The sequence below is a fragment of the Scyliorhinus torazame genome, chromosome 15, assembly GCF_047496885.1.
Source record: "Scyliorhinus torazame isolate Kashiwa2021f chromosome 15, sScyTor2.1, whole genome shotgun sequence".
NCBI classification, from domain to species: domain Eukaryota; kingdom Metazoa; phylum Chordata; class Chondrichthyes; order Carcharhiniformes; family Scyliorhinidae; genus Scyliorhinus; species Scyliorhinus torazame.
The window spans coordinates 133,993,570-134,019,009 of record NC_092721.1 but is presented as its reverse complement, the minus strand read 5'-3'; the positions used below and the strand labels follow the sequence as shown (position 1 = coordinate 134,019,009).

General features: G+C 48.5%; 1 protein-coding gene across 2 annotated transcripts in view; it reads right to left on the bottom strand.

Annotated features, from left to right (window-relative positions):
* Positions 1-25,440, bottom strand: part of kbtbd3 (kelch repeat and BTB (POZ) domain containing 3) — a 282,090-nt gene that overhangs the window by 93,972 nt on the left and 162,678 nt on the right. For both annotated transcript variants that reach the window (XM_072476770.1, XM_072476769.1), the window contains exon 3: positions 8,933-9,027. In XM_072476770.1, coding sequence (XP_072332871.1) covers positions 8,933-9,027 — 95 coding nt within the window. The remainder of the gene's footprint in view (positions 1-8,932; positions 9,028-25,440) is intronic.

Below are 25,440 nucleotides of genomic sequence, written 5' to 3'. Positions count from 1 at the left end.
GGAGCGCAGCCTGTTGAACAACGACAGCTGGAGCAGACCAGCCACCATCAGGTATCTTGATCCTGACAGTGTCTGCAGGGGTTAACATGGGCAAATCGGTGGCATGAGCATCATAGCCCTGCTTTTGCTGGTTTCAGAGCTGCTGCACCTTCTGCAGCACCGGGAGGTGATCCAGGTTGGGCAAGTGTATGGCTGGAAGTGTCGTCCACAGAATCCACAGCGAGGATGGATTGAAGTTGTGATGAGTTGGATGTGGCATATTCACATTTGGTAATGATGCCCACACAGTAGGCGGAGTCCAGGCATTCTTCCTCTGGACCCGTTGTGCTGCCAGGATCAGAATCCTGTAATCGTTGTTGCACACTGTGAACGTGCTGTCGTCGGAATTGGGAGCGCTGGCCCAGCTGGTGGTGCAGACCCGCACAAGGCTGCATAGTGTCCAGGCTTCCCGCAGTTTAAACATCGCCTGCCTCTTGCAGGACAGTGTTTCGTTAAGTGGGCATTGCTGCAGTTCGAGCACGTCATGACGACGGCGTCCTGACGCTCCGCGCGTCGTTGCACATGCGCAGTGCAGGTGTCGGCTGCTTCGTTATCCCGTTCGCATCGCGCATGCGTGGGGTCCCGGGAAAAGCGCGCGAAATGGCCGCTTTCATCACTGCTGAGGTGCTGCATCCCGGTGATGGCCTGCACCCTCTCTGCCTCGTGGGAGGCATGTTTCTAATTTTCAGCCAGTTTGTACTGGGCATAGCGATTTTTGGCGTGCTCATGCACTGTGCATGTTTAAATCGCCACTGGCAGGGTCATATGCTTGATTTTCAATAGCTGCTCTCTCAGAGGATCAGAATGAACTCCAAAAACCATTTGGTCTCTGATCATGGAGTCAGCAATATCACCAAAGTTGCAGGACAGCGCTAGCAGATGGAGGTTAGTTAAGAAGGAGTTGAAAGATTCATCTTTACCTTGTAGATGCTGTTTAAATATGTAGCATTCGAAGATTTCATTGGTGTCCACGTCACAGTGACTGTCAAACTTGTCCAGGATGGTCTGAAACTTTGTCTTGTCCTGGCCTTCGGTGAAGTGAAAAGAGTTGAAGAGTTTGATGGCTTGATCACCCGCTGTTGAGAGGAGAAGCGCGATCTTCCTTGTATCAGACGCACCCACGAGGTCTGAAGCCTCGATGTACAGCAGAAACCTTTGCTTGAATATCCGCCAGTTGGCACAGAGATTGCCGGAGGTCCTGAGCTGGTGAGGAGCCTGAATCTTCTCCATGGTGCCGGGATACATTCACAGGTCGTCACGGAACGGACTGAGGTAAACCACCTAGATTAAGCAGTCTCCTGGTATCATGATGTGTTATGTACTCTGGGATAACACAGGCTGCAACTGGATGCAGCTTTGACCAAAAGATACTCCAGACCTTGAAGTTAGTTCAATCTGATTTATTGAACCAGTAGCATAGTTAGCACAGTTCTCTATGGGTTCAACTCTCTGATAACCTAAGTGTGGTTACTCTGTCTGACTGGACCAGACTAGCTCTTAACCACGTGCTGGAGGTGTGATACTGTACATACACCCTGACTCACTCTTTAGATGTTCATCAGTGGAAGGAGACGGAGCGTGAGTGCCTCATGCCTTTTATAGTGAGATACCACCCCTGAGTGTCCTGCCTGCTCATTGGTCATGTCCTGTTCTCTGTGTTCATTAGCTGCCTGTCTGTATATCATTATCTGCATGTTTGCATATCATGACATCTCCCTTTTTTTTTGTATGTTCTGTTGGCATGTGGGAATGTATTTACATGTGGTGGCATATACTAACATATGTACAAGCGGTGGCATATGTGAACATATTTACATGTGAAGAAAGCTGTCTAATGCAAGAAGACATAACATAGCAAACAAAACAAATGTTCATAAGTTAAGAGGCATCTTGACAAATACATGAATAGGATGGGAATAGATGGATACGGACCCAGGAAGTGTAGAAGATTGCAGTTTAGTTGGGCAGCATGGTCGGCACGGGCTTGGAGGGCCGAAGGGCCTGTTCCTGTGCTGTACTTTTCTTTGTTCTTTGTTCTTTGAAGTCCAGTCTCTGGGGCTTGCATCCGATCCTTGTCGACCGCCGGAGAGGTGGTGGCGGGGACGATGGCGCCTTGACAGGCGGGATGAAAGCCTGACTGGTGGCCTCGTAGTTCGAGGTATCAGGAGGCGGCAAACCAACGGACGGAAACGGAGAAGAAAGCGGTTGCGGGCAGGCAACCTTGCGCAGTGCCCGTCTGTTTCGCCGCACAACAGAACCATCAGCCATACGGACAACATACGAGCGGGGCGCAGTCTGTCGAACAATGACAGCTGGAGCAGACCAGCCACCATCCGGTATCTTGATCCTGACAGTGTCTGCCGGGGATAACACGGGCAAATCGGTGGCATGAGCATCATAGACCTGCTTTTGCTGGTTTCAGAGCTGCTGCACCTTCTGCAGCACCGGGAGGTGATCCAGGTTGGGCAAGTATATGCCTGGAAGTGTCGTCCGCAAAATCCACAGCGAGGATGGATTGAAGTTGTGATGAGTTGAATGTGGCATATTCACATTTGGTAATGATGCCCACACAGTAGGCAGAGTCCAGGCATTCTTCCTCTGGATCTGTTGTGCTGCCAGGATCAGAATCCTGCATTGTGATACTGTACATACACCCTGACTCACTCTGTAGATGTTCATCAGTGGAAAGAGACGTGCCTCATGCCTTTTATAGTGAGATACCACCCCTGAGTGTCCTGCCTGCTCATTGGTCAAGTCCTGTTTGTTTTCTGTGTTCATTAGCTGCCTGTATGTGTATCATTTTCTGCATGTTTGCATATCATGACAGAGAGTAACCACACGATTTACTGAGTCCGAGCTGGAGACCTCCTGGACGCAGTGACCCCGTACCCCGTCCTGGGAAGGAGGCTGCCAGCCGGCGTGCCTGGGCGCAGGTGGCAGAGGCGCCATAAGCAACACCGTCCCCAGCACTAACCTCCGTCCTACACACCTGTAACCCTCCCCCACCCGGAGGTAGCCGAACACCCACCCTGCGCCACATGCCGGCACGCATACCGCTGCCATAGCCGGGTGCCCTGGTCACTGGAGTCAGCAACTACCCACCCCCTGGGCTGAATGCATCGGACTGTCTTACACTGTCGAATTCCAATATCCATTGCCTGCAGGTGGTGAAAGGCTGATATTTTAGCTACGTGCGTTACCCTGTGTCCAACCAGGTCCACTGGGCTACATGGTGGCCCCGGTTGGCACAGTAGGCTCTGCCCCCAAATGCCCCACCCATCTCCGCACCCCTGGCCCTGTTGGTGCCCGGCACTGTGGGAGCCTCTGGCCCTGATGCCTGTTCCTGATGCCAGGGTACCATCGGTTGGCACTGACCATGCCAGGGGTATGTTCCATGGTCCCTGCCCGGTGCCCCCTTAGGGACTACAGTGGGCGTTGCCCTTGAGTGGGCCACCTGATGCCCCGCCGAGAGGTGGCAGCCGGCTGGGTGGTGGGAGGTATGGTGGAGTGTGGGGTGCGGGGTGGGGAGACCCATACGGCCAGTGTCACTCTGCAGAACCAAGGACAATGGTAGGTGGGGTGCGCTGCAGGATGGCTGTTGCAGGCCTCAGCAATAGCGGTCCATGCCTGGAGAGTGCCCCAGTCCCATGGGTGGTGGCCACTCAGCCCATTCTCCCGTCAATCCCCAGCCCTGGCAGGGCCTCCCCCTACCCCAGCCAACCCGGCCTGTGTCCAGCCCGGCAACCCACAGTCGCACCTCTCTGTCCTACCTCCTCTCCCTCCCTCATCAGCCACGACGCTGGTTTCACGATTTTTAAAAGCACAATTGAACCGCACCATCGGGAACTTGGCCCATCAGAGGCGGAGAATCGCGTAGGCCCCGGAGAATTCCGGGTCAGACCTGCTAATGATGTGCAAACGGTGTTTACTGTACGTGTGTTCCAGACCGCATTGGCGTCGCAGTCAAGGCAACAGAGAATTGTGATTTGGCGTCAAATCAGCGCCGGCCACGATTTCGACGTAGGAACCAATTCTCCACTCAATCGTGTTTCCTGATTCTGACGTCAACCAAGTGAGAATCACACCTAAGGTGTGGGACTATTGATAAATGGGGAATTGGGGTTGTGATTGCTGGTAAACGGTATGCAACATACCACAATGAAAATCCGGCTGTGCCAAGTACTGCAGGGTTCCACCAGAGTGGTCCAGGCAGTGGAAGCACTGCTTGCGTGGAAATTATTTGCTCCAATACATTTTACTTTCATTGTATGTCTGCTACAATGTGTGCATTGGTTGCACTCTGAAGTCATATCATAAAAGATTGTGTGCAGTTTTGGTGTCCTTAACTGAGGAGGTTCTTGCTATGGAGTAAGTCTAGCGAAAGTTTGCCAGGCTGTATTCCTGGGAAGGCGGGACTGTCATATGAGGAGAAACTAAATCGGTTAGGATTATATTCATGGGAGTTTAGAAGAATGAGAGAGGATCTCATAGAAACGTATAAAATTCTAGTAGAATTAGACAGGGTAGATTCAGAAAGAATGTTACCGATGGGTGGGGTGGGGAGTCCAGAACTAGGGGTCATAGTTTGAGGATAAGCGGTATACCTTCTAGGACTGAGATGAGGAGAAATTTCATCACCCAAAGAATGGTGAATCTGTGGAATTCAGTACCACAGAAAGTAGTTGAGGACAAAATATTGTGTACTTTCAAGAAGGAATTACATATAGCTCTTGGGGCTAAGGGAATCAAGGGATATGAGGGAAGGCGGGGTCAGGGTATTGAGCTTGATGATCAGCCATGATCATAATTTATGGCAGAGTAGGCTCGAAGGGCCGAATGGCCTCATCCTGCTTCTATTTTCTATGTATGTTTCTACATTTGTATGATTCATGTTGTTAGCAAATACCCCTTGTCGTCACTCTTTGGTTTGCCGTGATGACACTGTAAGTGCTGCGACGGAGGATCATGGTGACTGGCAGCGAGATATAATGGCGCTATTATCCGATGAGATACAAGTGAAAGTTAAAGTGGAGAACGACACACCAGTTGAAGAGATGGAAGAGCCAAAGGGAATTCCAGAATTCTGGCTAACAGTTTTCAAGAATGTGTATTTGCTCAATGGCATGATACAGGAGCATGATGAGCGTATCTTAAAGCATCTACAAGATGTAAACGTTAAATGTTCAGAGCTTGAACAGCCAATGAGCTTGACTCGAGTTTATGTTTGAGCCAAATGAGTATTTCACAAATGAGGTAGTCACGAAAGTATACCAGATGGAGTCGCGGCCTGACGAGTTAGATTTTCTATTTTCTGACGAACCAGAATTCACAGGATGCACAGGGTGCCAGATCGACTGCAAGAAAGGACAAAATGTCACACTGAAAACCATTAAACGAAACCGAAGCATAAGGGTCAGAGTACTCGTAAAACAGTTTCAAAATCTACACCAAATGACTCCTTCTTCAATTTCTTCAGTCCTCCTGAAGTTCCAGAGCATGGAGTGTTAAATGAAAGTTCTGCAGCAAGATTCGCTGATGACTTTGAAATTTGTCACCTCTTGCATGAACATATAATTCCATGTGCAATGTCATATTTTACAGGAGAAACTATTGTAGATGACAGCAACTCAACTGCGTGCAGACTGATAACTGAAGAGATAATCCCCATTCTGGAAAAACTGGCTCCAGGGGCATACAGTGAGTCATCTCATGCCACAGAAATGATTCCTGCAGTGGACTCCCCAATACTCAAGGCCACTCCACTGAGAGACGTGTTCGAAGAGCAGATGGATGCATCTGTGTGCAGTTCTACAACGACAGACGAAACATATATCATCCTATCAGATGATGATGAGTCGCTAATCGACACTTCAGCAAAAGACGACCCATACATTGTCACTTTGAGTGAGGATGAGCCACCAATTGGGACTCAAACACGAAATGAAGGAGCAGCACCACCAAAAGATAACACAACATGGTACCAGGAGTGCAGAACCACCAAAAGATAACAATGGGGAAGACGGGGCAAAACAGGCTGAAGAACGAAAAGAGAAGATTCTTCCGCTGACCTGGTGAACTATGGTTATTTGCAACTCAGCGCAACAAAGGACTCTGAGGTTAGAGATGGAAGGTTTGAAGGCACCATACTCCTGGTACCATGTTGTGTTCTGTTATATAACCATTGGAATGATGTACACAGAACATATAGTTGTTTAACTATAAAGATGATTTATTAGCAAGCACATGCAAAAGATAACTAGTAAACTGTAATTGTTATGGGCCAGGGTTTAGAGAACCCCAAAGTGTATCATGGAGTTCACCTGACCCACATCTTTTAATAGATTGTGGTACGGGGAGCACACGGCCCACTCTACAGGTGTGGTACAGCAGAAATGGATAAGTATTTTTTAAAGCAAAACAATGTTTATTCTATGAACTCAAGTTAACCTTTTTAAAACATACAGTGAACATCTTAGCAACCATCAATTCAAATACAACCCCAAAGAATACAACACTAAGTAATCCTTAATAAATTCCCAAATAACATTCAGAAGACAAAAGACCCTTTTAACACAAAGCTCAGGTTTAAATTCACTATTGAGAACAGTTACCACGTTGAAATCAGCAAATGAACATTCATAAGCTTGCAGAGATTCATACACATCCTGCTATGATTTCAGCTTCTCCAAAACTAAAATGAAACCAAACCCAGCCTGCAGCAAAAAGCCAAAAGCGAAAGTAAAAAGCTGACAGACAGCCCAGCTCCACCCACTCTCTGACATCACTGCAGTAATAAACACCCATTTCTTAAAGGTACACCCATTACAGTTATTCTATAAAAAACACCCATTTCTTAAAGGTATACCCGGTACAGTTATTCTATAAAAACACACATTTCTTAAAGGTACTCGCACATGACATAATACAGATAATGGCTACTAAATTAATTCAGTGAATTCTCCTGGAGCTACTAAGTGCAACTATCTTCTTGTATGGCTTATTACCAATTGGCGGGTGTGGTGAGCCACGTGATAGATCTCTATTGCCATCAGCTGGTTGGAGGTCGCATTGCTAACTACATACAAAATTATGCACAGGCTTATCGCCACAGCCAGGATACTGGGCATTGACCTGAATGATTTTCTGCCTGTTATTTTTGATGCGAGGTTACTGTTGTAATTCAGGCAATCATATTTGAACTCAGCAAGGTCCCAAAAAACATCGCTGTGATAAATGACCAGATATCTGTTTTTTTAGTGATGCAGTCGAGGAATAAATGCTGCCCAGTATATCTCAAGAACTCGCTTGCTCTTCTTCAAATAGCACCATTGCATCTTTTAAGAGCAGACAGGGCCTCGGTTTAATGTCTTACCTGGGACAATACAGCGTTTCACCAGTATTACATTGGAGGAACAATCTATATTATATATCCAATCTCTTGAATGGGGAACCAAAAGAAAAAATACTGGAAAATGTCAGCAGGTCTGGCAGCATTTGTAGGGAGAGAAAAGAGCTAACGTTTCGTGTCCAGGTGACCCTTTGTCAAAGGGGATTGGACTCCTGCCTTTCCAAGAGGAATTGCCTGCTGAGCTAAACCTGATATACAATGCCAAAGTGATCAACTGATATATCCTATGGTGAAGTTCACTTGCAATGTTTGGCACACTTCTGTACATTTTATAAAAGATACAATTTGGATGACAAATATTGAAAAATACTGTTCAGTCTCAAAATATTTGGAGAGTCATGCGGAAGAAGTAAGGAAGTAGATTGATTGGTTAACCCTTTCACAAAGTCCACAGGTGGAATTTAGAGGGCCTGTCCGCCGTGGGCACTTGGCTGTGTGATCTTCACCAGTACTTTGAAATTGCACAGAATGCTGTTTAATCTGGCGAGAAAAGGTTCCTGTGTATCCTGCGAGTTTCACACAGCTTTTCCCGTCTAGTCCAGCACTCTGTGGAAATCTTGGGAAAATTCCGCTCCACATGTGCACAATGGGCTAAATGGCTGCCTACTGTACTGTAACAGCCCATGATTCTAACAACATCCCAAATAAAACAAGAAAATTCCGGTAATTTACAGCAGAATCCAAGTTAAGATTTCCACCCTTCTCACTATTAAAAAAAAAGTTTGAATCTTATTTGTCTCTCCTGAATTCCCTGCAGGATTCTCCCAATAGATGTAATTTACAATCTGTCATTTGGTGCCATTTCTGGCTCCGCATGAAAGTAGTTGGTGCATTTGAACTCTTAACCTCTCTGTTGATTTCCTTTCATCTTTGTCTCTGTCAGTTGTAAAGAGCATCGACTTTCAAAGTGGCGCTTGCAAGGTCATTCTGATCAGGATCTCTGTACTTATTAACATAATTTCTGATGCTGTATACTAACAGTGTAAAATATTTCACAGTAATAGATGATTCGAGGAGCTGGTAATTTTGGAGGAAAGGTCGCCAAAGCATTTGACCTACTGAGAATTTAATGCATTTTTCCCCCTCTTAATTCAGGTTTCCAGCATCCACGCAATGTTGCTCTTGTTCGGAAGTTCAGCCAAAGATTTTCCAGGCTTGTGACAATATTTCTAATGGTGCCCCAGGAATGTACAAATAGTGGAAGGGGCCCCTCCCTGACCTGAAAAGTTAGAAAACTACTGCTATTAGGGAGTTTCTCCAGCTTGAGAGGGCCAGGCCTGATCATGGCTGAAACTTAAGAGTTTGAAAATAAATTGTCATAGGAAAGTGAGGTGTGAATTAGAATAAATATTTAAGGCAAAATACTAAATACCAAACGTCTTAAAAAAACAGCACTGATAGATGAGATCTTTTATATTAACCTACATTTTGTGGCTTCAGTAATTATAAATTGTGACCTGTACAGCTAGGAAAATCAGACCTGACCTATTCAAAAGAAACTTCAAATCTTGAATCTCAGTCTCTTTTTCTTGAAGCAGCTTCACATGCTTGTCACAGTGCTTACACTGCACAGTCTCAATCTATACGAAGAAAAATAAAAATAATAATTATCATAAAAGCTTATGTTTCATACTTTTTATCATGCCTGATGCTTGTTGCATAAAGGTCTGCAATACAGCTTTATAACAAGATGAATAGATGACATAACATTTAAAAAAATGTTTAAATCATAGAATCATAGAATTTACAGTGCAGAAGGAGGCCATTCGGCCCATCGAGTCTGCACCAGCTCTTTGAAAGAGCACCCTACCCAAGCCCACACCTCCACTCTATCCCCATAACCCAGTAACCCGACACAACACGAAGGGCAATTTTTGACACGAAGGGCAATTTAGCATGACCAATCCACCTAACCTGCACATCCTTGGACTGTGGGAGGAAACCGGAGCACCCGGAGGAAACCCACGCACACACGGGGAGAACGTGCAGACTCCGCACAGACAATGACCCAAGCTGGGAATCGAACCTGGGACCCTGGAGCTGTGAAGCAGTTGTGCTAACCACCATGCTACCGTGCTGCCCAATTAAGTTACTGTGAAAATCCCCTAGTTGCCACATTCCGGCGCCTGTTCGGGTACACAGAGGGAGAATTCAGAATGTCCCATTCACCTAACAAGCACGTCTTTCAGGACTTGTGGGTGGAAACCGGAGCACCCGGAGAAATCGACGCAGACACAGGGAGAACGTGCAGACTCCACACAGTCAGGGAATGAAACCCGGGACCCTGGCGCTGTGAAGCAACAGTGATAACCACTGTGGTGATGTGCATCAATATAAATGCATGTAGGCTAGCTAGACACTAGAGGGAGCACAGGAGACATCACACACACACACACACTCAACCAATAGATCAGTTAGATAGGACACGACCAATGGACATTCACGATACACACGGAGGTGACACGACCACAGGGGGGCATTACACCAACCCATATATAAAGGACACCACACACATGATCTGCCTCTTTCCAGTGGAGACAGTCAGTGAGTAGAGACACAGGGTTGATTCAATATTACATCCACCACGTGGATTGCAGCAACTGGTTAGTCAGTCTGGGTAGCTATAGTAGGATTAGCAGAAGTGTCAAACCCGAGTAATAGAAGTGTAAATAGTTTAATAAACGTGTTGAAGTTATCTCCACGTCTGAACCTTCCTTTGTCAAGTGCACCACAAGGAAGCCGCTTATGTTACACTGAGAACATAACAAATCAACCACTATGCTACCGTGCTGCCCACTTATATTATATTGATGCATTCTATAGACCATTCCACCCAATCGCTCCACAACTGTGTTCCACTTGTGCCGCCTCCAATGCTTCCTCAGTTAACTATCAGCCCAACCCTCTATTCCATTTTCCCTTCAAGATTATCTAATTTTTCCTTAAATGCATTTTTGGACTATTTTCCCCAACCCTGTGGCAACGTGTTCTACATTCTCACCACATTCTGGGAAAATAAGTGTCTTCTTGCTTGGCAATTTGATCTCTTGGTGACGAGCTTACATTAATGTCGAGTTTTGTTATTCTCCAGAACTAGGGTTCTACCTACCCCCCCTCGACCCCCCACACCACCATCAATTGAGCCCTTAGGTGGCCAAAGAATGAGCACTTAAGGGCTCCATCCCACTGCTGCTGGTATTAATCCAGCTGCAAGGAAGCCTGCCGCCATGTTGTATGCATGACAGGTAAAACTGTGCAGCTAATTTGACACCAAGTGTGGGTGTCCCTTGATCACAGGCACTCAATGCCTGATCGAGGGACTGGAGAGGTGGTGCCACTGAGACCTAACCCCTGCACTTCTGCCGATTTCTGCACCCCTTGCCCCAGAATCGTCACCCCCATGAAACCCGTCCCACAGCAACTGTGACCTGGGTTGCTCTACATTCCTGGGACTCCAGTGCCTGTCCTTTCGGCAGTAGCAATGGTCTCCCCAGTTTTGCTGCTGGGCACAAGAACTGCCGGCCTCTGATTGGCTGGCAGCTCTAGGTGGACGAGACTTCCACCCCCAGGATTATGATTCCGGGTGAGGCTCGCTGCTGACCTAACCACTACTGATTGGTGTGTGGTTCGGCAGGCATGTCAGACTCTCGACTCCTCAACAAGGTTCTGCCCTCTGTCTCTATTCTATCAAACCTTTCAGAAATTTAAAGGCCTCTATTAAGTCATCTCTCAGCTTTCCTGTTTCAAGAGATAGGACCTTTTATCATTCCCTGACTGAAATAAACACAAAATTCTGTTATCATCTTCATAAATCTTTTTGTACCCATTCCAGTGCCTCAATAGACTTTCTATAATTTGGCAACCATGAACTACAAGTGCGGTCTGATCAAATTTTGATACAAGTTTAGCATAACTTCCTTACTTTCTAATTCTGTCTCGAGAAATAAACCCCAGTCTTGGCTTAACTTTTCATGATCTTATTAATCTGCATTCCTTTTGTGATTTGTGAATTTGTATTCCTAGATCCTTTTGCTCCTCTACCCCATTTAAATTCTTATTTTCAAGTAATATGTAATCTTTCTTTTTTAATACCGCATGCTGTGTTGAAATTCATTTGCCAGTTATATGGCCATTCTGCAAGCTTATTAAAGTTGGGTTCAATGAGCAAAAGGTTGGTGTTTTGGAAATCATTAAAGGAGAAGGAGGGTTGATTACCAGCACAATAGTAGGAAGGTTACATTGGATTTAATCCCATTGAGGGGCTCATTTATGGCTGTTGTCCAGTATCCTTTGATGGAAAGTGTGTATATGTGGATTGAAGATGAATGCAGCATCAAGCTTCGTTATCGCGTCTTCCATAGACAAATATCCTACCAGCATGCACTGTCTAGGTTTACATGTGGCCATGTAGGTAAGGCACTCAGGGGCTGCTAATATCTGAAAATTGTGCCTCTGAAATGGGGAAAGGGAAGCTGAAACAGGACATCATATATTCTCAGGACAACCCAATTCACTATTTTATTCATGATTAATATGTGACTGAATCTGTAATTGACAAAATGCTTATTTCTTTTTCACCCCTCCTTCCTGCGTCATGCATAAAACTCAGTTAAAAGACATGGCTTGGGACGAGGTGCCAAAGTTCTACCTAAGCGACTCTTGAGCCAGTTCCGTGGAGCTGGAGGGAGCCTAGTTTCAGCTTTGTTGTCCAGTTTCCTGTCTCCCTCCTGATAACAGCACAAATCCTACAGCGGCATTGATGAAATGAGAAACCCAGGGGTTGGGGTGGATTGTAACCATGACTCCACATATTCAGAGAGTGGTTCGTGGTACTTCCAACATTTGTTACAATTTTCTGATATTACCTGGAAAGAGAAATGAGAATGGTTGCTAGCAGTTCCTGTTGAGATGCCCATTGGATTGATTCCCATTCAGAAAATACAACTCCAGTCTTTTAGAATTCCCCTATCTATGAGTGAGGCTCAAGGATTTTGCGAGGGCTGTTAAATTGAGTAACTCATGGTTACAGTACACCCGATTCATCAAAGAACAGGGTTGGCAGAGGAGGACGAATCATCAGGTTTCCTATCGCGCAAGCATATCGGCTAACTAATAGAGGCACACTTACAGTAGCTAGATTGATTATATAGAGGCAGGAATTGAGATAAAATAGGAGGGAGCTGCAAAACAAAAATGTATTTAAACAAGTCTATCTTAAGCTGCTCTTTAGAAATTTGGTATCTTTTAGCACAAAAGTAGCTGTGAATATGGGAAAAACTGCACAAATAATGCTTTCTGCAGAACATATGTTGTTAAGCAGTGGCAAGGGCAGTGTAACCTCAGACAGTGAAGTATAACAGTAATATTACACTTGAGGATTTTAAAGTATGATGGAAACAGTTTACTATTCCAGAGCAACTGTTGTCTTGAAAGGCTGCTTGTCAGAGCAAATGTCTAGTCTTGCATCCATCAAAATGACAGCAAATTTAAAAATAGCTCAATTGATATGTAAGGAATGAGACTGTCTGAAAGATGAGAAGATGGAGATCTGTTCTCGAACTTGAGAGAAATATCAAGAATAAAAATAGAATATATTAAATTACCTAGAGTCCAAAAACATGGAATAAATGAGGGGGAAATGGGTGGAAAAGTAATTTAAATTTATAAAACATTTTTCATTCTATTCATGATTTGTCTCAGAAACAGGTTTAGTACAAAATCCAAAATGGAAATGGTTTCAGCAATAGTACCAAGATTTGTACATATGCCAAATCATTCTATATTTAATAGAGTTGCAATCTTAACACATGCCCATTCCTGAAAACAGTTCAAAATCCACTGCCTCTATTCAAGTTATTGCAAAAAGTAGCTGTCAATCAGTAATTGTGTCTCAAAAATTATTTCTAAAATGTTAAATGTCCCGAAGGATTGCATCAATGCATAACATTTTCAATGTAGCTTTGCTACAAATTGAGGCATGTTCCTTAACGAAAATCCCAGTAGCACTTCTCAATTTAAATGGGTTGTATTCAAAAGAAGTCAACAAGTCATCTTTAAAATGAGCTAACAATATTTTCCAACTACAGGACGTGGGTGGCCGAGGAGAAGCGGCACAGAAGCGGGGACCAAGGCCCCCCCCCCCCCCCCCCCGCACAGTAGAACGTAGGCGGCCGAAGAGAAGCGGGGCCCCCCTCTCCCAACGCGTGGCAGCAGAGCACAGGGCAGCGAAACACGAGGCAGGAGGAGCGGCGGCCCGAGTCAAAGCGGGGACTGAGCCAGCAACCAGGACCGACCCTCCCCGGCGGCAACCACCACGAGGCAGGCGGCGGAACAAAGGGGGACTCCCAGCCCGACCAGAAGCGTTTCTCTCTCTCTCTTGCCTTCAAACAACCGCGCAACCTCAAACAGACCATTGTTTGCAGCAAACTACCCAGCCTTCAGAACAGCGGCCTCGACACCACACACTCTGCCATGGAAATCTCTGCAAGACATGCCAGATCATCGACATGGATACCACCATTACACGTGAGAACACCACCCACCAGGTACGCGGTACATACTTGTGCGACTCTGCCAATGTTGTCTACCTCATACGCTGCAGGAAAGGATGTCCTGAAGCATGGTACATTGGCGAGACCATGCAGACGCTGCGACAACGAATGAACGGACATCGCGCGACAATCACCAGGCAGGAATGTTCCCTTCCAGTCAGGGAACACTTCATCAGTCAAGGGAATTCAGCCTCTGATCTCCGGGTAAGCGTTCACCAAGGCGGCCTTCAGGACGTGCGACAACGCAGAATCGCCGAGCAGAAACTTATAGCCAAGTTCCGCACACATGAGTACGGCCTCAACCGGGACCTGGGATTCATGTCGCATTAGATTCACCCCACACCATCTGGCCTGGGCTTGCAAAATCCTACCAAATGTCCTGGCTTGAGGCAATTCACACTTCTTTAACCTTGGGTTACCCTATCTCTGGATCTGTAAAGACTTAATTACCTGCAAATACTTGCATTCTAAGCATTGTCTTGCATCTTTGAATTTGTCTATATATATGTTTCTGGAACATTCCTCTTCATTCACCTGAGGAAGGAGCAGTGCTCCCAAAGCTAGTGTTTGAAACAAACCTGTTGCACTTTAACCTGGTGTTGTAAGACTTATTACTGTGCTCACCCCAGTCCAACGCTGGCATCTCCACATCATCTCCACCAGGAAAGCAGTGCTTCAACTCCGCCAGGCACGTGGGACCCTAAACGAACACAGAGACAAAGCCAGCCGCCTGCTGGCACACCAGCTGAGAAAGCAGGCAGCCACCAGAGTAATTGCACAAATCAGGGATACTAGAGGCACATTACAAACAGAGCCAGAAAAGATCAACAAAGCCTTCAGGGCCTTTTACCAAGGGCTGTACACCTCAGAGCCCCCAATGGGGGAGTCCGGAGTGAAACGGTTCCTTGATGGACTGGACATACCAGTCGTGGGGGAGGGCAGAAAACGGGGCCTGGAAGCACCACTAGCTTTGGGAGAGATCATGGACAGCATTAGCTCCATGCAGGCGGGGAATACGCCGGGACAAAGACGGGTTCCCGGCGGACATCTACAAAAGATTTGCGACAGCACTGGCCCCGCACCTGTGGGAGATGCTCACAGACCCGCTGGCTGATGGGCCATCAATTAACACAAGATGAGTAGTGAATGAACCTGTGGCTTTAATAAGCTAAACAGAAAGCTCCTGGCCACTGATCCCGAACTGGGGCAGCGCCGGAGGTCAGCCACCTTTATACCGAGCCCAAGGGGAGGCGGAGCCATCAAGCAGTGGTTTACCACAATACATGTAGTATAGTAACAGTTTACCGCAATGCATATAATACACTAACCGTGGTTTACCACATTCACCCCCTGTTAAAAAAAAGAGTCCAGCGGGGGTGAAGTGGACTTAAATCTCGAGTCTGTCGGGGGCTTTGACCTTCCGCCGTGATCGCCTCAGTCCCGGCTGTGGTGTGTGCACTGGTGTCGAGACCTGCGCGTCCGGGAGCGTGTTGTCTTCTTCTTCGCCCAGTAGTTGAGTCGGTGGAGGGGGGGGGGGGGCGGAGGTGGTGGTGATGGTCGCCGGTGGGCCTGCGGGTGCCAAATCTTGAAGTGGTCGGGTAGTGGTGGAGGGAGATGGTGCAGGGTCGGGGGTGGTGGTGATGGTCTCTGGGGAACCTGCAGGTGCCAAATCCCGGAGGGAGACTGTGTCATGCCGCCCGTCATGATGTGCCACGATTGGCATGGAGGAGCAGGGCCTTCTCGACGAGGGGTTCCGATTTATGACTCCTCGCATGCTTCCAGAGGAGGATGGGCCCTGGGACTGTCAGCCAGGACGGGAGCGAGACCCCAGAGGTGGACTTCCTGGGGAAGGCAAACATACGTTCGTGAGGGGTCTCATTGGTGGCAGTGCACAGGAGCGACCGGATGGAGTGGAGCGCATCGGGAAGGACCTCCTGCCAACGAGAGACTGGGAGACTTCTAGACCGTAGGGCCAGGAGGACGGCCTTCCAGACCGTCGCGTTCTCCCTCTCCACCTGTCCGTTTCCCCGGGGGTTCTAGCTGGTCGTCCTGCTTGAGGCGATGCCCTTGCTAAGCAGGAACTGACGCAACTCGTCGCTCATGAAGGAGGAACCCTGATCGCTGTGAATGTAGGTGGGGAAACCGAACAAGGTGAAGAGACTGTGCAGGGCCTTGATAACGGTGGCAGAGGTCATGTCAGGGCATGGGATGGCAAAGGGGAATCGTGAGTACTCGTCAACAATGTTGAGGAAGTACACGTTACGGTCAGTGGAGGGGAGGGGCCCTTTGAAGTCGATGCTGAGGCGCTCAAAGGGGCGGGAGGCCTTTACCAAGTGTGCTCTGTCTGGCCGATTGAAGTGCGGTTTGCACTCCGCGCAAGCCTAGCAGTCCCTGGTCACGTCCTGACCTCCTTGCTGGAGTAAGGCAGGTTGCGAGCCTTGATAAAATGGGAAAAACGGGTGACCCCCGGGTGACAGAGGTCATTGTGGAGGGCCCGAAGTCGGTCTACTTGTGCACTGGCACATGTACCGCGGGATAGGGCATCTGGGGGCTCATTGAACTTTCCAGGTCGGTACAAGATATCATAGTTGTAGTTGGAGAGTTCGATCCTCCACCTCAGAACCTTGTCGTTCTTGATTTTGCCCTGCTGTGTATTATTAAACATGAAGGCAACCAACCATTGGTCAGTGAGGAGAGTGAATCGCCTGCCGGTCAGGTAATGCCTCCAATGTCGCACAGCTTCTACAATGGCTTGGGCTTCCTTTTCGACGGGGGAGTGTCGAATTTCGGAGACATGGAGGGTACGGGAGAAGAAAGCCACGGGCCTGCCCGCCTGGTTGAGGGTAGCGGCCAGGGCAAAGTCCGACGCATCCCTCTCCACCTGGAATGGAATGGACTCGTCCACAGCGTGCATTGCGCCTTTGGCAATATCTGCCTTGATGCGGTTGAACGCCAGGCGGGCTTCAGCCGCCAGGGGAAAAATGATGGATTTAATGAGTGGACGGCCCATGTCCGCATAATTGGGGACCCACTGGGCATAATAAGAGAAGAACCCCAGGCATCTCTTCAGGGCCTTGGGGCAGTGGAGGAGGGGAAGTTCCAGGAAAGGGCGCATGCGGTCGGGGTCGGGCCCTAGGACTCCATTTTCCACAACATAGCCAAGGATAGCTAGGCGGGTTGTGCGGAAAATGCATTTCTCCTTATTGTATGTGAGGTTCTGGAGCTTAGCGGTGTGGAGGAAATGCCGGTGGTTTGCGTCATGGTCCTGCTGGTCATGGCCGCAGATGGTGACATTATCTAGGTACGGGAATGTGGCCCGCAGTCCGTACTGGTCAACCATTCGGTCCATTTCTCGCTGGAAGACCGAGACCCCATTGGTGACGCCGAAGGGAACCCTGAGGGAGTGGTAGAGGTGGCCACCTGCCTCAAAGGCAGTGTATTGGCGGTCTTCCGGGCGGATAGGGAGCTGGTAGTATGCGGACTTCAAGTCAACTGTGGAGAAGAGTCGATACTGCGCAATCTGATTGACCATGTCAGATATGCAGGGGAGGGGGTACGCATCGAGCTGCATGTACCGGTTGATCGTCTGACTGTAGTCGATGACTATCCGGTGCTTCTCCCCAGTCTTGACGACCACCACTTGGGCTCTCCAGGGGCTGGTACTACCCTCAATGATCCCCTCTCATAGGAGTCGCTGTACCTCCGACCTGATAAAGGCCCTGTCCCAGGCACTGTATCGTCTGCTCCTAATGGCGACGGGCTTACAGTCTGGGGTGAGGTTAGCGAAAACCGAGGATGGGGCGACCTTAAGGGTTGCGAGGCTACAGACGGTGAGGTGGGGCAGGGGTCCACCGAACTTTAAGGTAAGGCTTTGGAGGTGGCACTGAAAGTCGAGCCCCAGTAATAGGGCTGCGCAGAGATGGGGGAGTACGTAGAGCTTAAAGTTAGTGTACTTTACGCCTTGTACCAAAAGGATCGCGACACCGTACCCCCGGATTTCTACGGAATGTGATCCGGAAGCAAGAGAGATTTTCTGGGTCGCGGATAAAATTGGGAGGGAGCAGCGCCTTACCGTATCTGGGTGGATGAAGCTGTCTGTGCTCTCGGAGTCGAAGAGGCAGGCCGTCTCGTGCCCATTGATCCGGACAGTCATTGTGGATTTTGTGAGATTATGAGGTCGAAACTGGTCGAGTGTGATGGAGGCGAGCTTCGGAAGGTGGTGGGTGCGCCGGTCGGAAGTAGCGGTGGCCAGCGTACAACCGGGTGAGCAGGGGTCCCGGGAGGCGGCGGAGTGGTTCCAAAATGATGGCCCCCATGGGTCGCGCGTGGCGGGTGGAGGCGAAGATGGCGGCCCCCACGGGTCGCACATGGCGGGAGGCGCGGCAGATGGGGGCGGTCCCGACAGACAACAGTCAGCGCTGTTGGGCCTAGGAACTTTAGGGACAGGTCGGGCCTGGCAGACTTTGGCGAAGTGGCCCTTCCTCCCACACCCATTGCAAATCGCGTGCCGTGCAGGGCAGCGTTGTCTGGGGTGCTTACTTCCAGCGAATTTGAGAGTTGCACTGTCTCTGGGAGGCCGAGTGTACCCCCTTCTTGCAAGCGCTGGCGGATGTAATTGGATTTAATGCCCGCGACATAGGCGTCCCTGATCAGCAGCTCCGTGTGTTGGACAGCCGATACCGCCTGGCAAACACCGTTCCGGCCGAGTAGCCGCAAGGCACGCAGGAATTCAGCTTGTGATTTTCCGGGGCGTTGTCGCCTCGTGGCAAGAAGGTGCCTGGCGTACACCTCGTTGACTGCCTTTACGTACTGTCCCTTCAGCAGCATTATTGCCTCCGTATACGAGGGGGTGTCTCTGATAAGAAGGAAAACTTGCGGGCTCGCCCGTGCGTTGAGTATTTGAAGCTTTTGGAGGTCGGTGGCGTCGCGGTGGAGGATCCGAGGTAAGCTTCGAAACGGTTTAGCCAGTGCTCGAATGTCGCAGTGGTGTCGGCTGCTTGTGAGTCCAGCTCCAGGCGATCAGGCTTGAGTGATGAATTCATCGTAAAAGTTTAGCTTATTAAATTAAATCAATTAACACAAGACGTGTAGTAAACAAAACTGTGGCTTTAATAAGCTAAACAGAAAGCCTCCTGGCCACTGATCCCAAACTGGGGCAGGGCCGGAGGTCAGCCACCTTTATACCGAGCCGGAGGGGAGGCAGACCCATCAGGCAGTGGGTTATCACAATACATGTAGTACAGTAACAGTTTACCACAATACATATAATACACTAACCGTGGTTTACCACACTGGCTAAGGGCACACTGCCACCCACGCTAGCACAGGCCTCAATCTCGCTGATATCTAAGAAAGATAAGGACCCAACGGAATGTGGGTCATACAGACCCATCTCACTGCTGAACGCAGATGCCAAAATACTGGCCAAAATTCTAGCCAAAAGGCTAGAGGACTTCGTGCCAGAGGTGGTCGCAGAGGACCAGACGGGCTTTGTCAAAGGTAGACAGCTTATCTCCAACATTAGGCGCCTGCTGAACGTGATAATGACCCATCCGGGGGGAGAACACCAGAGGTGATTGTCTCCCTAGATGCAGAAAAGGCCTTCGACAGAGTCGAATGGAAATACTTCATAGAGGTACTGGAGCGGTTCGGGCTTTGAACAGAATTCACCTCCTGGGTAAAACTCCTATACAACGCTCCCATGGCGAACGTACGGACAAACAACACCAACTCCCGATACTTCCAGCTGCACAGGGGCACCAGATAAGGATGCCCACTGTCCTGGCTGCTGTGTGCCTTAGCGATCGAGCCACTAGCAATTCCGCTCAGAGCGACAAAAAGCTGGAGGGGGATCCAAAGGGGTGGCAGAGAGCAGAGTCTCACTCTATGCAGATGACCTGCTCCTCTACATTTCGGATCCACAGAGCAGCATGGACGGAATCATCGTGCTCCTGAAAGAGTTTGGCACCTTCTTGGGCTACAAACTCAACATGAGCAAAAGCGAGATCTTCCTGGTACACCCATAAGTAGGGGGGGGGGGCAGCACTAACGGGACTGCCGTTTAAACAAGCCCGACACAAATTCCGCTACCTGGGGATCCAAATAGCCCATGACTGGAAAGGGATCCACAAATGGAGCCTCACCAGTCTGAAAGAGGAAGTAAAAAAGGACCTGCAAAGATGGAACACACTCCCGCTCTCCCTTGCGTGGAGAGTCCAGACGATCAAAATGAACGTGCCGCCCAGGTACCTCTTCCTATTCAGATCCATCCCGAAGGCCTTTTTCAAAGCACTAGACAAACTAATCATGGCGTTCGGATGGGGGGGGCGAAGAATGCTAGGATCCCAAGGAAGGTCTTACAAAAAACAAAATCAAGGGGAGGGCTAGCCCTCCCAAACCTACAATTCTGCCACTGGGCGGCGACTGCCGAGCGAATAAGGGGATGGATCAAGGAGCCGGAAGCCGAGTGGGTGCGCGTGGTGGAGGCCTCCTGCAAGGGGACCTCCCTCCAGGCCTTCGCCACGGCGGCACTCCCATCCCCAACCAAAAAACACACCAGCAGCCCGGTGGTGATAGCCACCCTGCAGTCCTGGAACCAACTACGGCAACAATTTGGCCTGACCAAAATGTCGGACAAAGCTCCCATCTGCAACAACCATAGGTTCACACCAGCACTGACTGACGCCACCTTCAAAAGGTGGAGACAGGACGGGGGGACATTGACAGTCAGGAACCTTCACACCGACGACAGGGTTGCAACACTGGATGAACTGACAGAGAAATTCCAGCTAGCCAGGGGGAACGAGCTAAGGTACCTGCAATTCAAAAACTTCCTACGAAAGGAAGTTACCCACAACCGCCACGACAGACATTACTGGAGGAGTTACTGGACACAAGCATACTAGAGAAAGTAAACTGTAGCGACATGTATGACCGACTGATAGAAGGGGCCGACACCATACTGGACGCAACAAGAATGAAATGGGAGGAGGACCTGGGGATCGAAATAGGGTGGGGACTCTGGAGTGAAGCACTGCATAGGGTCAACTCCACCTCCACGTGCGCAAGGCTCAGACTGACGCAACTAAAAGTGGTACATAGAGCCCACTTAACAAGAACCCGTATGAGTAGGTTCTTCCCGAAGGTAGAGGATAGATGTGGGCAGCACGGTAGAACAAGAACAAAGAACAAAGAAATGTACAGCACAGGAACAGGCCCTTCGGCCCTCCAAGCCCGTGCCGACCATACTACCCGACTAAGCTACAATCTTCTACACTTCCTGGGTCCGTATCCTTCTATTCCCATCCTATTCATATATTTGTCAAGATGCCCCTTAAATGTCCCTATCGTCCCTGCCTCCACTACCTCCTCCGGTAGTGAGTTCCAGGCACCCACTACCCTCTGCGTAAAAAACTTGCCTCGTACATCTACTCTAAACCTTGCCCCTCTCACCTTAAACCTATGCCCCCTAGTAATTGACCCCTCTACCCTGGGGAAAAGCCTCTGACTATCCACTCTGTCTATGCCCCTCATAATTTTGTATACCTCTATCAGGTCGCCCCTCAACCTCCTTCGTTCCAGTGAGAACAAACCGAGTTTATTCAATCGCTCCTCATAGCTTATGCCCTCCATACCAGGCAACATTCTGGTAAATCTCTTCTGCACCCTCTCTAAAGCCTCCACATCCTTCTGGTAGTGTGGCGACCAGAATTGAACACTATACTCCAAGTGTGGCCTAACTAAGGTTCTATACAGCTGCAACATGACTTGCCAATTCTTATACTCAATGCCCCGGCCAATGAAGGCAAGCATGCCGTATGCCTTCTTGACTACCTTCTCCACCTGTGTAGCCCCTTTCAGTGATCTGTGGACCTGTACTCCTAGATCTCTTTGACTTTCAATACTCTTGAGGGTTCTACCATTCACTGTATATTCCCTACCTGCATTAGCCCTTCCAAAATGCATTACCTCACATTTGTCCAGGTTAAACTCCATCTGCCATCTCTCCGCCCAAGTCTCCAGACAATCTAAATCCTGCTGTATCCTCAGACAGTCCTCATCGCTATCCGCAATTCCACCAACCTTTGTGTCGTCTGCAAACTTACTAATCATTGTGGTTAGCACAATTGCTTCACAGCTCCAGGGTCCCAGGTTCGATTCCGGCTTGGGTCACTGTCTGTGCAGAGTCTGCACATTCTCCCCGTGTGTGCGTGGGTTTCCTCCGGGTGCTCCGGTTTCCTCCCACAGCCCAAATATGTGCGGGTTAGGTGGATTGGCCATGCTAAATTGTCTTTAGTTTACAAAATTGCCCTTAGTGTTGGGTGGGGTTACTGGGTAATGGGGACTGGGTGGAGGTGTGGGCTTCGGTAGGGTGCTCTTTCCAAGAGACGGTGCAGACTCGATGGGCCAAAGGGCCTCCTTCTGCACTGTAAATTCTATGAAAAATGTGAACGGTGCCAAGGAGGCCCGGCCAACCACACCCACATGTTCTGGTCTTGCCCCAGGCTTGTGGAGTACTGGACAGCCTTCTTTGAGGCAATGTCCAAAGTGGTGGGGGTGAGGGTGGAGCCATGCCCGAAAGTGGCGGCCTTTGGGGTATCAGACCAGCCAGATTTATTCCTGGGGAGGAGGGCAGACGCTCTTGCCTTTGCCTCCCAGATCGTCCGCCGTAGAATCCTGTTCGGCTGGCGGTCAGCAGCACCACCCACAGCTGCAGACTGGCTGTCCGACCTCTCGGAAACTCTCCAAATGGAGAAAATTAAATTCGCCATCCAAGGGTCAGACAACGGCTTCCACAGAACGTGGGAGCCATTCACCCAATTGTTCCGGGACCTGTTTGTGGCCAACAAACAAGCAGAATAGCCAGGTAGCCAAGAACCAGGGGAAAGCAGCCAAAGCATGAGAGGGAGAGATAGACTGGGAGAGGGGGGGGGGGGGGACAGCTAAATCTAAGAGGAAGGAAAGGCGAACCACAAGGGGGCGGGGGCGGGGGGGGGGGCAGGGAGAGTAGGGAAGAGACAGGGAACAATAGAGGAGAGCCAGGGAGGTGGGGTGGGGGGAGGCAGGGAAACGTTAACTAACTTGACATCCACAGGAACAGAGAAAAAGGAGAATACAGGTGGAAGAAGGGAGGGCCGGCTGAAGCGGTAGTGAGCACGAGACAACAGAGAACAGCTGGCCTCTGATTGGTTGGCAGCTCTTTGCAGGTGGGTCTTCCACCCCCAGGGCCCTTGATCCTGGATTAAAATATCACCACTGGCTTGTGAGATGCCTGAGGCTGTGGCACAAAATGTGATGTTTCTTCTCGAAAAGAGGCAATGGGGGGTCTCACCGGTTCTCTAGCTGACAGCTGAGACCCCTGTTGGCTCAACAAGATTCTGCCTGGAGTGTCAGCCTTGATTTTTCCATTTAGATCCTGGAGTTGGACTTGAAACCACAACCTTCTGACTCAGAGGAATATCTGCACCCCAAAATTTCAATGGACTTCCACCATTTCCGTACCAGCCTCCCCGAACAGGCGCCGGAATGTGGCGACTAGGGGCTTTTCACAGTAACTTCATTTGAAGCCTACTTGTGACAATAAGCGATTTTCATTTCATTTCTAGCTTTTTACCATTTAGAAAGTACCCTGTTCTATTTCTTTTAGGCCCGAAGTGGACAACCTCATATTTGCGTGTCCTGAAATCCACTTGCCATGATTATGTCCAATCATTTAATCTATCAATGACTTTACACTTCAATCTACAGTGCTGACAATGCAGTCTGTCTTTGTATCATTGGCGAGTTTGTACATCTGATTTTCTATCCCACCATCTAAATGAATTCAGTGATTAGTTGAGGCCACAACACAGATACTAACGGGAACCACTAGTAATATTTTGTCAGTTGGGGTACTTGCCCATTAAACTTGCACTCTGTCTCCTCCTGCTCAGCCAATGTCCTAATTAGGTCATTAATGCCATTAGCTTCAACTTTAGCTTACAGTCCTCTTATGAGGGACTTTATCATATGCATTCTGAAAGTTCATTTCCATAACTTTTGGTAGTAAATAGTAGCTTGATTGAACACTGTCATAATATTGTATTCAAGACACAATTTGGTGTAGAAAGGAGGGGCACATATTGATGCAATAAATGTGTCAGAACATTTTTCAGCTGCTCCTAATGATTTCAATCACATCTGAAAGCATTAAAAAAAATTAGACATCTGTGGTAATACCAGGTATTGCGGTACCTGAGAGGTGGATGACCATTGGTTAGACCCAGGAGTCGACCATTGGCTGATGTGCATAGCTCCGTCCTGAGAGGCGGAGTATAAGAACCGATGCCATCCCAGCAGCATTCACTTTCTGTATCGCAGCTGCTGGGGAAGAGTTCTAGCAGATTAAAGCCTATTAGTTATGCCTCACCTTGTTTTGAGAGTAAGTGATTGCGCATCAACATCAAAACCAGAGAAAATGCAGAATGAAATAATCAAAATATTCAAACTATAATGACATTTTTTAGCAAAAACCTCATACCATATTTTTTGTTGATTCCAGTTCTCCTGCTAATATAATAGGAAATTGAAACCTAGGGAGTAACTGGGAATTTTAATAATACGTGCCAATCAAAATAGCTAATTAGAGTTGCTCGTTACGTTTGACATTGATGGCAATAGGTTTCCTTGGATTGTCCTTGACCTTCACCCTGAGTTCAATACAAGTGTTGGGTTGTTCAGTGTGTGATAAATCTGGGATCACAAGACACTCTGGCAGTGCAGTATATTGCGTACGAAGAACAGCACGGGCAGCACGGTAGCACAGTGGTTAGCAGCGTTGCTTCACAGGGCCAGGGTGCTAGGTTCGATTCCCAGCTTGGGTCACTGTCTGTGCGGAGTCTGCACATTCTCCCCGTGTCTGTGGGTTTCCTCCGGGTGCTCTGGTTTCCTCCCACAAGTCCCGTTAGACATGCTGTTAGGTGAATTGGACATCCTGAATTCTCCCTCTATGTACCTGAACTGGTGCTGGAATGTAGCGACTAGGGGCATTTCACAGTAACTTCACTGCAGTGTTAATATAAGCCTACTTGTGACAATAAAGATTATTATTAAAATTAAGATTAGGGCCTTCTGTAATTATCCATTCACTGCCTCCGAAGGCACAGCTGTGCTGTCTCATGGAGATACTGAGCACAGACGGGGTTCTTCCCCAATGGGAGAGGGATAAAATGCAAAGACTCATGTGTGCCTTTTAGCAGCTGTTCATGGAATAACATCTGCAGGTGTCAAAGTGATAGTAACATTAAGCTGCTGGATATTATGTCAAGAAGGGAGTAAAATAGAAAACAACTACAGAGGATAAATGTCCTCTTTAAATAAGACTGCAATTACAATCATCTGTGTTATATATTCAATATTACACTTGAACTGAATGCAGTATATCAGTGAGCTGGAAGGTATACT